Genomic DNA, 14,973 nt, shown 5'->3' with positions numbered 1-14,973 from the left:
CTACAAATGGGCGAATTATGATTAACACAAAATAAGTGCTAAAAGTACTGAATCTACGGTGATCGACCTATGCGAAAATCAGTGACTTGCATTCCATCGAGGGCAGTGTGACAGGATGAACAAATGGAAGTACTCTTGATGTCACTGTTGTTTCTCATTTTACTATACATGTTGGTACGCAGATCTGCATTTTCTGTTGTCAGGTTCGTGGTACGTTAGCAGCTGGAAGCTTTGCATCCTTTACTGAAGATTCGTGCAAAGTATTCGATGACGCGACACACTGATGGTTACAGCCATTAACAGCTCCCTGCTCTATGTCTTCAAGTAATTTAATTCACAGTCACAGAACTCAGCCATTAATATCAAGGATAAATTAAGTGTAAATCTATTATCTTAGTGGACCATCCACCGCTACGACCGTCACCTATGGATGCACCAACGTAGGTCACAATGACTTTCCTCTTCACTGTAGTCAACGCCGGAATTGTGTTGCCTCGAAGCTAACGCTCCACAAATGTAGTGTCCTTTCTCCAAGTCGTACATAATGTGACCTTTAAATTTCATATATGTCCCTGATCGGTAACTGCTATGTTTGCCCCTATTTCCTATCTTTTCATTTACAAACTCGATTCACTCTTAATTTTTACAGAAGGTACTACAAGGCAAATTTAAAGCAATTAAAAAATTAAATCAGGGCATTATAAACTCAGCCTTATGCAAAACATAATGATTTCTTTTACTATTTATCAACACGTGTTCCGATACCTGTAAGTCAACTTCTGTCCGTCTCAAATTATTTCTGTAAAATTTCATACATGGTTCACGGCTGTTTTTTTTTTTTTTTTTTTTTTTTGTTTGATGCCTACAACAGTTTTGTTTAATTTGTTTCGATGGTTCACATGAAACTACACTACCTGTGAAAATGAATTTCTTTTTATGCCTTTTATCGTTTAGAAAGCTGCAGTTCATTTTCAGAGATAATGTAGTTTTAGGTGAGTAATTCAAGCGAATGAAACAAAATGCACAGGCTAGAGTTTCTTACTTGAGACAGGAAAACAATCATGATGTTTGTATGATATTTTATAAAAGTGAATCAAAACGCACTGTAGATGACACTTACGAGAATGTGTCGAAACATTGTGTTTTTGGTCGACATAAAAGTTTTTTTGGTATGGTACCGCGTCATAATGTAAAAAACTACTGCTGCTGGAGAAAACCCAACGTTTCGGCATGAAGTGGAGTTTGAAAACGGAAATTCACTTCCTATACAACAAAAACCATCGACAGGGGCTTACAGCCCGAACATTCAGTTACATTATCTTCATGACTGCCTAAATAATACGAAAAAGTATACTGCACACATTTACACATGTGATGATTTTTACGATTCTTTAAACAGATTATGACAAAACTAATAGAAATGGCTGTTAAAGGAAAACAAAAATTATTTTCTTCTTGTCACTTGTTTGTTGATAACACATACACATCTGCCTCGCCAGTATACATAGATAAGATCAAAACTTGCTTAATAGTTCCAGAATGAATGCAATTAATGAGAGAAATGTTCTTCTCTCGAAATTATTCATCAGCAGTGAAATGGTAGAAGAAAAAATGCCGGACTACAACTAGAACCTTCATTTCTTACACTTAGTGAACGCGATTAGCTGGAGCTATGTCTGTTATGAAGCAAAGGTCGTATTTTCTTCTGAGACGCCTGTTGCAGGTATGAGCCACGCAGCAGAAACACAATACCTGTTTCTTTCATTTGGGCCAGACATGGACCCGAATTCTAATGACGGGAAGGTGATTGAGCTGCTAACAACTCTGTGGACAAATTTCGCTAAGTTCGGGTAAGTACTCCCAGACTACTAAATCTCTTAATTTTATTGCCGTAGACGTCGCGTATGAGCATTATAATACTGGGAAGAGGATATTTCAGTATCTCAAAACGTAATGTAAATCATTTTCATGGCATAATGGTTGGTAGTCATAATGGCTTTTCTTACGTAGTAGGCTGTGAATAAGGCGCACTCAAAGAAAGTAGTCTCTCTCCCTCCCTCTCCCTCCTCTCTCTCTCTCTCTCTCTCTCTCTCTCTCTCTCTCTCTCTCTCCCTCCCCCTCTCTCTCTCTCGCTCTCTCTCTCTCTCTCTCTCTCTCTCACACACACACACACACACACACACACACACACACACACACACACTTACGTCATTTTTTGCTGTATCTAATATATCTCAGTGATATAAATGTTTTTCCTGTATTATTTACTTTCATATAGTAACTTCCTTTGACAAAAACCTGCAAATGTAGGCCTCATTTGATTCATGGGCACATCATTCATAAAACCGGTATGTATAAATATGTACAAATGCACAGTGTATAATTTATGCAGTTAGATTTTTGAGTATTAGAAAAACCTGTGCACATTGCTCTCTCCCTTGACTTCAGTATGCTATTTTGATCTTCAGTGTACTGAAAAGTATCTGTTGACACCGCATGCAAGTGCCGGTCTTTTGAAGAAGTACATCACACCTCAGTGAATATTCGATACATTATAAAGTATGTGACGTCATTTCCATACGTTTCTCACAATTGTCATAAACATTTCACTACTGCGTGATTCTTACGCTTCTAATCACCAGTTTACTTCCGTCATTAGATCACTGAAGTAGTTGTATGTTACTGCTTATTGTTGTACTGTGCTTAGTGACAGTGGGTGCCTTTTGGATAAGTGGTTATGTCGAGGTTTTTATTGTGGACGTTTTGTTTCCGCAGAGAGCCTACAACAGGTGGAAGTCCAGTAACTTGGGAAAAGTTCACGGCGGAAACTGCTAACTACCTGGACATGAAGCTGGAGTTTGTCACCCGGCAAGATCTCCTCAAGGAGCGTATGGACTTTTGGAAACAAATCCTTCCTCAATAAGGCACTGTCAACGTTCGCTACTGCATTGTACACTGCATATTGCCGAATGTGTGAATAAACTGCATCTCTAATGATATGTGTGCTGGTATCTGCCGACCACAAGCGGCATCAGACCATTATGCCTATTGACAGTGATGGAATATTTCTGCATAAAAAAGATATTTAGAATCAAATCTAAGTCTACATTTAGCACTTGGGAAAATCAACTCCTGGTACTTACATGTGTAGCCTGAAGTATCTCTATATTTATCATGACCATTAAGCAAGATCAACATTGGAGGTAGAAATATCTGCCTTCTCTCACTCCTTGGGACATCTGTTTTCAAAGTGATAAAGCGTAAACGACTCCATGACTCATTAAATGTTTCCCGTTGCGTCTCCCACAGTAAGCTGAGAATTTATCTTAACAAACGTAAAACAACCTGCGATGAAAATGGCAGCTCTTGTTTTGCTATTTCCATCTACTCAACGAATCTAGTTTGCCACAGGTCCAAGACTGATTTAAAATACGCAAGAACGCGAGAGAGTTTAACAAACGAATTACTTTGGCATCGTTATAATTTCCTTGTTTTGTTTTGTTTTTTCTAGGAATCACATTCTGTCTTCTCTGTAAAAGGATATACCCACAAAAGTGGGTAACTTTGTAACACGTTTAGCAGTTTTTGTAAGATAATCTTTTAAAAATATGAAGTGAGACTCTTAGATGCCACATATGTAGAATTCTATTATCTTTATCACATGAATTTGAAATTAGCTTTCTTTTGCCCTACTAGCTATTCGGAAAACGAAATATTTACTGTCACAAACTTACCCTTTCACCCGCCCCCACCACAGCTAAAAAATTGTAACTTGATGTCCAAGACAAACAAAATGGAGATATATTACTCTTTCATAAAGCTGAAATGACCGGAACTACACTTACTGAAACGAAATAAGAATGAGAAATGTAAGTGACCTGAACCAAGCAAGGTAGTTAGTCAAAACGGTTACACTCATTTGCGTATCTGTTCAGGGAAAGCCTACGAGAAAGCGAAGCAAGTCACAACTTATTTAATACAGTATTCTATATCGAAGGTAGTTACACCAAACTATTACACACTTACTAACAAGTTCGGTGATACGAGAGAAAAGAAAAACCTAAAAAATTTAATACAATAATCGGAGGAATTTCGTGCTACAATTAGAAGCAAAGTTATTATGGAAAATAAAATACTCTCTCTTTCGGTAACTCAGTTACAAATGTTCTTAATTTCATTAATTTCAGTTGTTACACGTACACTATGTGATCAAAAGTATCCGGACACCCCCAAAAACATGCGCTTTTCATATTAAGTGCATTGTGCTGCCACCTACTGCCAGGTACTCCATATCCAGCGACCTCAGTAGTCATCAGACATCGTGAGAGAGCAAAATGGGGCACTCCGTGGAACTCACTGACTTCGAACGAGGACGGGTGATTAGGTGTCACTTGTGTTGTACGTCTGTACGCGAGATTTCCACACTCCTAAGCATCTCTAAGTCCACTGTTTCCGATGTGATAGTGAAGTGGAAACGTGAAAGACCGCATACAGCACAAAAGCGTACAGACCAACCTCGTCTGTTGACTGACAGAGATCGCCGACTGTTGAAGAGGGTCGCAATGTGTAATAGGCAGACGTCTGTTCAGACTATCATACAGGAATTCTAAATTCTATCAGGATCCAGTGCAAGTACTATGACAGTTAGGCGGGAGGTGACAAAACTTGGATTTCACGGTCGAGCGGCTGCTCATAAGCCTTTCATCACGCCGGGGCCGGCCGCGGTGGCCGAGCGGTTCTAGGCGCTTCAGTCCGGAACGGCGCGACTGCTACGGTCGCAGGTTCGAATCCTGCCTCGGGCATGGATGTGTGTGATGTCCTTAGGTTAGTTAGGTTTAAGTGGTTCTAAGTTCTAGGAGACTGATGACCTGAGATGTTTGAACCATCACGCCGCTAAATGCCAAACGACGCCTCGCTTGGAGTGAGGAGCGTAAACATTAGACGACTGAACAGTGGAAAAACATTGTGTGAAGTGACGAATCACGGTGCACAATGTGGCGATCCGATGGCAGGGTATAGGGTTGGCGAATACCCGGTGAATGTCATCTGCCAGCGTGTGTAGTGCGAACAGTAGTATTCGGAGACGGTTGACGTGTTTTCCATGGAGAGGGCGTTTTGCGTGGCACTATCACTGCGCAGACCTACATTGATGTTTTAGGCACCCTCCTCCTTCCCACTGTTGAAGAGCAATTCGGGGATGGTGATTGCATCTTTCAACACGATCGAGCACCTTTTCGTAATGCACGGTCTGTGGTGGAGTGGTTACACTACAATAACATCCCTGTAATGGACTGGCCTGCACAGAATCCTGACCTAAATCCTACAGAACGCTTTTGGGATATTTTGGGACGCCGTTTTCGTGCCAGGCCTCACCGACCGACATCGACACCTCTCCTCAGTGCAGCACACCGTGATGAGTGGGCTGACATTCCCCAAAAAACTTCCAGCACCTGATTGAACGTATGCCTGCGAGAGTGGAAGCTGTCATCAAGACTAAGGGCGGGCCATTACCATACTGAATTACAGCATTACCGATGGAGTGCGTCGCAACTTGTAAGTCATTTTCAGCCAGGCGTCCGGATACTTTATATCACATACTCTTGTTCTGCAGTTACGTGTACTGTCACGAAGATACCCCTTTAATTTACGAGAATAACTTTTCACTTCTCAGTAGCTTAGCAGAATGTTATGAACGGTCACCACATGTAACTTATTTATATCGGCACACCTTCATTTGGTTACCTCTTCAAAATTATACTCAATAGAATATAATTTCCAAGAAATCAACGTTCTTCCACCTACAAATGAGATAGAACACACTGCCACAAGAGCTACCCGGTGCAATTTAACTCACGTTTCAATATTTGTGAACAAAAAATCTAGAGTATGCTGGTACCACAAAGTAATACCTTTGCCACAAAGTTACCCACTTTTACAATATATATTGAATTTCTAAAGATTTATGGTAATAGATGTCGACGGTTGTGGCTAATTCCACTGACCAATCAGAAGTTGTGTGGTAGATCAATATCATTTGTTCCCAACTATTTAGCAGTGATTGTTACCTTGATCCAGTGCGATCGTATTTCATTTCCCAAGTGGTTGTGCGTATATTAATATTTAATACATATCACCAATCAACCGATTATCATCATCTTTAATTTTCCTCTGACTCTCTTGCTCGTCTTTCTTTTTTTTCCGTGTGCGGTAAGCAGTAAGCATTGGTCTCGTCACAAACCAGTTCGATCAATAACCATATATTCTATAAAACAATAAGTAATTCAAATGATTGCTGTGATTAATATTTATTCAAAAAATCTGCTCATACGCCATCGCAAACATTGAAAAGAAAGGAAACTGAGTTATTACTAATTTTTTTCCGATGCCTCTTACTTCGCTCAGTTTGCGTCGCAGTACGAACATGTTTTGAATGGGCTTGTGCACACTCATCGTTATCACCACTTCCATCACTACTTCCTTCTTTAGACTCAAAGGTTCTTCAGAATCTGAATCACTGAAAGACAAATCACTAACCACATTATCACTGTTGGAAACAATAGCAGTAAAATTCTCTGAACGCCTCACAGAATATGAAAAACGCCTCCATGTTGGTCGTTTGCTGAGATCAGCCACTACGTGACACACATGGCCAGTCAGTGCTTCGTAGTAGGATACATTTCAGAGTCATTGACTGAACTCCGTGCTTTCATTCCGTGAACTGCGTATTCGCGAGCTGAGCTCATAGTAAGATTTAAATCCCTGAAAACTTCATGTGTCTGCAGCTCGTCATTTGATGAGATTGGTTGTTCTCGTTGTTGCTGTCTTCAGTCTGAAGACTAGTTTGTTGCAGCTCCCAACGCTACTCTGTCTTGTGCCCTTTCATCCCCGAATAACTACTGCATTATACATATTTTTGAACTTACTTACTGTATTTATCTCTTGATCTGATCTCCTTCTACAATTACTACTCTCCACACTTCTCTCCATTAGTAAATGGGCGTCCATTTGTTGTTTCAGAACGTCTCCTACCAGCCGGTCCCTTCATTTAGTCACATTATAGCATAGGTTTATACTTTCCCTCAGTGTATTCGGTACCTTCTCACTTGATACATGATCCGCCCATCGAATCTTCAGCTTTCTTCTGCAACTGTACGTTTAGACAGATTCTATTGTCTTCTAGTCTGAAATATTTACTATCCGCACAAGTTTACACTCCAAACAAATACCTTCAGAAACGACTTCGTAGCATTTAAATTTGTATTTGACGATAAAAAATTTCTCTTTGTCAGAAGTGCTTTTCTTGTCATTGCCAGTCGACGGTCTATATCCTGTCAACTTTGGCTATCGTTAGTTTTTTGCTTCCCAAATAGCAAACCTCATCTATTACTTTTTGCGTCTCACTTCCTAATCTAATTCCCGCAACATCGCCTGATTTGATTCGCCTACGCCCCAGTGCCTTCTTTAATATCGATACGGCACAACATCAAAGGTATCAGTACTCGTTACAGCTGTTTCTGATAGAAGTATCATGATGTTCGGTGATGAAGAAGCAAAAAAAAAAAAATTTTTTTTGAGAAAATGGAATTTGTCTGATGGACGGGACACCTGACAGTTGTTCGAAATAGTTCAAACTTCAAACAATTTTACACCATGCACGTTGACATTGGAAGCCCAGTAGAAAAGATGGAGGTATTTCCTGTTTAATTTGTTGTGTTTCCATACAGCAGCCGAACTATATATGAAAGCCATTTTTCCTGATTTAAAAATAACATATCTGTGTGGTCACCAAAAACCGCAGCTACTCGGCTTTGAAATGGCTACAACTGAAGCTATTAAAACAGTGTTCCCTGAAACATGCCTTTCCAGCTGCAATCTTCACTTCAACAAATGAGTGATAAGAAATTACCCGTCACCATGACTGGGGTCCATTCGGTCTACTGCAAAAGCCACTTGAGCAGGAAGGTATGTCAAAGGGCAGAGAGCAACAGTTAAGCAAGTTCCAGAGATGGACTTTAACAAGATTTCATGACTTAGTTCCATAAGAAACAGTGCTGGTCAAAATGTCCAAAATTAGTTATGTATGCAAATATTCGAACAGTATATAAATAAAACAAGCACATACATTCACCATACTATTCCGAGTAGTGCAGTGAAACTAAGATCTTCTCTTTATTCAAAAATCTCAAGCAGTTTAACTGAATTAAGTATTATTTTCAACATTTGTGTTTATACAATGAAATGACAATACTATGAATGAGTAGATGTTAACCAAGGATGACAGGCGTGATATGTACCCATCAGAAACACGTACCAACGAAACACAGTCCCAGCACAACGTTTCATTGAAAAGTGACGCCTGAATCGGATTTAAGCAACGCTATTGCGAATGTGATGTACAACACAGATGTAAATACATATAACTAGTGTTAAGGTGTATGGCGTTTGATGTCAAAATAGGGCGACCAAGCCGAACACAAGGATTACACTGCTATAAATAAGGACAGCAGTGCAGTACTGTGATAAACTGAGAGTGCTGATGGAAAAGTTAGGAATCAGATGTAGCCATAATTGGCATAAGAAGCGTTTACATCAGGGGTTGGCAAACGCGTTATTGCAGGGGCGGACACCCGTGAGTGCGCGCAATTATTTCCCGTGTGCACAGTCATCCAGCACTTCCTCCCCCACCTGTTTGCAAACATAGCTTGTTGTTTCCGATGCGCGTTGCAAGACAAGCGCGTTTATTTTCTGTCGTTAGTGTTGTCTGTTTCGAAGTGTCTTTGGCGTTGTAACAACAGTTAATAAGGTGAAATGGTCCCTTGAACAGTCCACAGGTGTACTGCCGGTCCATAGTGTCCAACGGGCACAATACGTCGGCGATCAGATATGTCGCCATCGTCAGGTGCGCGGACCGCGGAGAGAACGCCTCGCGTTGGGAGGGGATTTAAGACGGCCGCCCGCTCTCAGGAGCTCAGTTGGACACTATGGATCAGCACTACAGCCGTGGACTGCTCGAGGAAGAAATACGCCGGGAGAAACTGAAGAATCACATGAAATGGTACGGTTTTGGACAAAGTTTAAATCCTTCCCTGCTGAGCTGGGCCGTGATTATGGCGATGTGCCGTATTTTTATGAAGTACGCTGATTTTGTACTGGTGTTCTTTTAAATCGTTGTTTCAACTTGTGTAAAGATGAAGTGTTATTCATGGACAAGAAAGAAATGCTAGCAAAAGAGTTTGATGAGCCACTGTGGAAAGTAGATCTTGCATTTCTAACTGACCTTACAAAGTACTTGAATATCTTGAGTGCACTTTGCAGGGTATAAGTCATCTATCAATCAGCTTGTTTCTCCCCGGCACGATGGCATATACCTGCAGCAGAATACAACGTGTCACACGGCTCGCAGTCTGCGTGCGTGGCTCGAAGAGCACCAGTCCCTGAATTCAAATCCAGTTGAGAATCTGCCGGACCATCTCGATTTGGCTGTTCGCACCATGGATCTTCAACTGAGAAACCTATCGGAGCTGGCCAGGGCGCCGGAGTCCACATGACTTCACCTGCTTGTCGGTACCTTACAGAACGCCATTGACACTCTTCCTATACGTCTCACACGGTCTGCGTGGCAAAATGTGGGTTTTCAAGCTTCTGCAAGGTGGTCACAATTCTGTGACTTGACAGTGTATTATGCAAGAAAATGGTATCTGTATATGCTCACTGCTAAAAACAATACATTAGCAGTTCCACTGGTTCGTTAGAACAAAATGTCTTTCATGATACTGTGAAGCACGATTTTAAGGAGAATTTAAAATTTAGGTATGTGGAAGTGTAATAATGGATTCTTTCACACCACAGCATTAAAAAGGAAAGAAATTTGTAAGTTTCCCTACAAGAACAGTGCTTATATCCTTAGGCGTTATTCGTCATGTTAGCGACAGGAAAATTATATGGATAATCACGTCGAATTTATACTACGTGATCAAAAGTATCCGGACACCTGGCTGAAAATGACTTACGAGTTCGTGGCGCCCTAAATCGATAATGATGGAATTCAGTGTGGTGTTGACTCACCCTTAGCCTTGATAACAGCTTCCACTCTCGCGGGCGTACGTTCAATCAGGGGCTGGAAGTTTCTTGTGTAATGGCGGCCCATTCGTCAGGGAGTGCTGCACTGAGGAGAGGTATTGATGTCGGTCGGTGAGGCCTGGCACGAAGTCGGCGTTCCAAAACTTCTCAAAGGTTTCCTATAGGATTCATGTCAGGATTCTGTGCAGGCCAGTCCAGACGTGTAGCCACTCCGCCACAGGCCGTGCATTATGAACAGGTGCTCGATCTTGAAAGATGCAATCGTCATCCCCAAATTGCTCTCCAACTGTGAAAAGCAAGAAGGTGCTAAAACAGTAATGTAGGCCTGTGCTGTGATACTACCACGCAAAACAATAAGGGGTGCAAGCCTCTTCCATGAGGAACACGACCACACCTTAACACCACTGCCACCGAATTTTGCTGTTGGCACTACACACGCTGGCAGACGGCGTTCACTGGGCATTCGCCATACCTGCACTCTGCCATCGGATCGCCACATTTTGTCTCTTGATTCGCTTTTCCGCTGTTGAATCGACAAATGTTTACGCTCCTTACATCAAGCAAAGCGTCCTTTGGCATTTACCGGTCTGATGTGTGGCTTACGAGCAGCAGCTCGACCATGAAATCCAAGTTTTGTCACCTCTCGCCTAACTGTCATAGTACTTGCAGTGGATCCTGATTCAGTTTGCAATTCCTGTGTGATGGTCTGGATAGATGTCTGCCTATTACTAATTACGACCCTCTTCAACTGTCGGCGGTCTCTTCTTAGTCAGCAGATGAGGTCAGCCTGGACGCTTTTGTGCTGTACGTATCCCTTCACTTTTCCATTTCTCTGTCACATCGGAAACAGTGGATCTAGGGGTGTTTAGGAGTGTGAAAATGTCGCGTACAGACGTATGACACAAGTGACACCCAGTCACCTGACCACATTCGAAACCCGTGAGTCCCACAGTGTGCCCCATTGTGCTATCTCACGATGTTCAATGACTACTGAGGTCGCTGATATGGGGTATCTGGCAGTAGGTGGCAGCAGAATGCAATTAATATGAAAAATGTATGTTTTTGGGAGTGTCCGGATACTTTTGATCAGACACTGTATGTAGAATAACATGAATACTTTCAGCTAAAAGATCGTAGCTGTGTGTGAAATCTTATGGGACTTAACTGCTAAGGTCATCAGTCCTTAAGCTTACACACTACTTTGCCTAAATTATCCTAAGGACAAACACACACCCATGCCCGAGGGAGGACTCGAACCTCCGCCGGGTTCAGCCGCACAGTCCATGACTGCAGTGCCTTAGACCGCTCGGCTAATCCCGCGCGGCAAGATAGTAGCTCTATGTCATAAACGCACACCCTTCCGCAGTCCACACGCTTCATATCTTTTTGACGCACACAATTGCACTACATGGCTTAGATTATGAAAGCAGTAGACGTGCTGAACACTATGCTGCTATAGCAGTGAAACAGATTTGATAACGAGGGCTGGTCGTGCTTGTATCTCTGGAACAAGACTGATATGTGAAATTTCTGGCACTAATGATGAATGTCCTGTAGCTATCTGAGTGCACTCAGTTAATTTGCAAGTTCCATCCACTGAACTGCAAGCATACAACGTTAACAAACTTCATGCAACCTACAACTCACGTTTTCCAAGTTCCTCTGCAATCTCAGCAAAGAAAATAGTATAACTCTAAGAGACGAAAAATACCAAGGTAGCCAGCCGATCTGCAGGCTGCTGGTCTGACATATCTCTACTGCCGAATAAGAACGTCTGCACAAGGTTAATGACTGTACACTTATATTTCGTAGCCCCAAGCACATATCAGCTGTTACCACAGAAAGAGTCCTGCCATACCGCTACTAGCGCCACTGTGCATGTTTCTTTTTTCCTTTATGCTGCCACTCCTGTGCCAATCCGTTCATATCACAGTAACAGTTGAACCTAATGTCCGCAATTATTTCGTTGCATACATTCCAACACTCATTTTCCCCTACAGATTTTACTCAAATGGTTCAAATGGCTATGAGCGCTGTGGGACTTAACATCTGAGGTCACCAGTCCCCTAGACTTAGAACTACTGAAACCTAACTAACCTAAGGACATCACACACACCAATGCCCGAGGCAGGATTCGAACCTGCGACCGTAGCAGCCGCGAGGTTCCGGAATGAACTGTCTTGAACCGCTCGAATTTTACCCGTTAGAGCTTCCTCTAGTACAATGGAAGTTATTCGTAGATGTCGTAACAGACGACCTGTCAACCCGGCCCGTCTTCTGGTCAGCCGGCCGAAGTGGCCCAGCGGTTCTAAGCGCTACAGTCTGGAGGCGCGCGACCGCTACGGTCGCAGGTTCGATTCCTGCCTCGGGCATGGATGTGTGTGATGTCTTTAGGTTAGTTAGGTTTAAGTAGTTCTAAGTTCTAGAGGACTGATGACCTCAGAAGTTAAGTCCCATAGTGCTCGGAGCCATTTGAACCATCGTCTTCTGGTCAGTATTTCCCCCGCGTTTCTCTCCTCGCCGAGTTTGTGAAGAAACGCGTCTCTTTACCTTCAGTTTCACTTAATTTTCAACACCCTTCTGCAGAGTCACATCTCAAATGCTTCGAGTCTCTTCTCACAGTCCATCATTCACTTCCGTAAAATGATGGGTTCCGTATATCTGTGTCTACAACTATGCATATATCTGCAAACCACGTTTCGGTGTGTGTTGGAGGGTACTTTGTTCACCAGTGCCACTATCCCCTATTCCTGATATAGTCGCGAATGGTTCACGGGAGGTCACGAGATATTCGTAGGAAACAGCTGTATATAGGGTGACTCTTCTAGGAACGTATGTTCTCGGAACGTTAACAACAGACCACACCGTGATGCAGAACGCCTCTCTTGCAATCTCCACCATTGGAGTTGACTCAGCGTCTCCGCGACGCTTTCGTGCTCACTAAATGAACCTGTGAAATAAACTTAAGCACATTATATAGTAGTAACAATAATTGAAGAAAGTTTAACTAGAAGTGAATATTGTAAAAATCAATTTTTTCCGTAATTGATTGGCTTTCTCATAGAAGGTCACTTTACATGATTGAAGTGTTCTTCTCTAAGTATAGCAGTATGAGTCAAAATTTGGGTCCTGATCCTCGAGGACTCAGACCATAAGAATAAATCGCTACAGGAATGCGAGACAGTCTCTCATCATAAAACATTCGCAACGTGAGTCAGTTGCATCAGCAACTTAATATTTTACAGAGGTAAGACTGGTCATTTACTTAAGGAAAAATATACAAAATTATATTGAAAATAATGCCCCTTCTGAAGACATAAATCATACTATTTGCATCACAAAATAAGTCTCTTAGTTCCCAGATTCGCTGCGATGTTGGTAAGAATCGCGTACTAATGTTTAGGAGTTTATCACACATTTGCAATTGGACAAGTACTCAAGACACAGAGAAGAAATGCAGTAAACTAACAATTAATCACATTCATACTTCATAACTGGTTTTATTTTACACCATTTCCGCTACGAGCAAGTCTACTCCTTTGCACAAATTAATTAGACAATGATGTTGCTCGTGTCTGTAGTTAATATGTGCCAAGCACAATAATCAAATGAAAGAATAACCATTTACATTCATACACTCATAACGTATTTGCAACACACATACACTTTTTATAATAATTTTTGATCACATAGTTCTTTTCAACAACAATCTTAATCAACTTCTGTAGTAACATTTATATGTGTGTTGAACTACCATTGTATCATTGAGGGTATATTACCTACGTTTTGTCCAGTTGACATGTAGATCACATTTAAAATTTATTATGTCGCAAACCATCGGATTGGTAGCGTTGTTTGTGCTGGGTTGGCTCACGTCCCAACATTTGTTAATGGTCCAGTTCACAAGAAACCAGTAAGAACTGTGGACAGGAAGCTACAATCTAGAATTTTGTTTTTGTATGTACGTAGTTTCCGTACACGTTTGCAGATGTAGGAAGGCAACAAAACTGCCATTTTGTCGACTAGGGAATCACATCATGACAGCCAAGTGCTCGGTATCAGGTTAGTGGCCTAGCTTTCAGTCAGTATATCAGCAATGTACCATGCGTGAAGCAAACGAAATCGAACAGCTAGGAGTAGCCTAATTACGCATTCCGTTCTTCCTGGAAACAAAGTTGACCGCTAATACACAGTGATAATATTTTTGTGAGACCAGAGGTGAACAAAAAAAAATAAATAAAAATAGAAACAAAAACAAAATAAGAAAAAGAAAGAAACTATTCTATGTAAGCATACGTTTATTCAAACTAATGCAATTTAATTCTCTCGATATTTAGAAGAAAGACTATACTGTTCGCTGAAAGCGTTTCCTATAGTTAATATTCCATTCAAAGTTATGAACAAATAGCAGTTTGCAGTCAGCTGTCCCAGACCATTGCACTCTAAGATCTGCAGTGTTCTGCGGGTCTCATGACAGCACTATTTATTATTTGCGTTCAACACAACTGATAGCATCCATTTGTTAACACTGCAGTAACAGTGGGCTACAAAGCTTGAAAATGTGTTCTCACGAAGCAGTCAGTTTTCCCTTCATCAGTATACTATGCTCTCTACAACGAGGCAGTGTGTATGTCACAATAGACACTTATAGAAATACAGAAATGTACGTTGCCTATGACACGGGAGAGTATCTCTACATAGGAAGATAGACAGTAGAAACTCGAGCCGTGTACGGGCGGGCATTATCTTGATCAGATGTAAGCCCACGATGGTTAGCCATGAAGTGTAACAAAACGGGGTGTAGAATATCGTCGACGTACCGCTGTACTGCAAGGGTGACGCGGATGACAACCAAAGGGGTCCTGCTGTGAAAGAAATGGCGCTCCAGACAAT

The 14,973-nt window shown here is 41.6% G+C and overlaps 1 protein-coding gene across 1 annotated transcript in view; it reads left to right on the top strand.

Moving 5' to 3' along the window:
• Positions 1-2,923, top strand: part of LOC124805730 (acetylcholinesterase-like) — a 92,535-nt gene extending 89,612 nt beyond the window's left edge. The window contains exons 9-10 of the mRNA XM_047266301.1: positions 1,724-1,850; positions 2,776-2,923. Coding sequence (XP_047122257.1) covers positions 1,724-1,850; positions 2,776-2,923 — 275 coding nt within the window. The remainder of the gene's footprint in view (positions 1-1,723; positions 1,851-2,775) is intronic.
• Positions 2,924-14,973: the final 12,050 nt, after the last annotated feature.

This window comes from Schistocerca piceifrons, chromosome 7 (genome assembly GCF_021461385.2).
Source record: "Schistocerca piceifrons isolate TAMUIC-IGC-003096 chromosome 7, iqSchPice1.1, whole genome shotgun sequence".
Taxonomy (NCBI): Eukaryota; Metazoa; Arthropoda; class Insecta; order Orthoptera; family Acrididae; genus Schistocerca; species Schistocerca piceifrons.
This window is presented reverse-complemented; position numbering and strand designations above follow the sequence as displayed.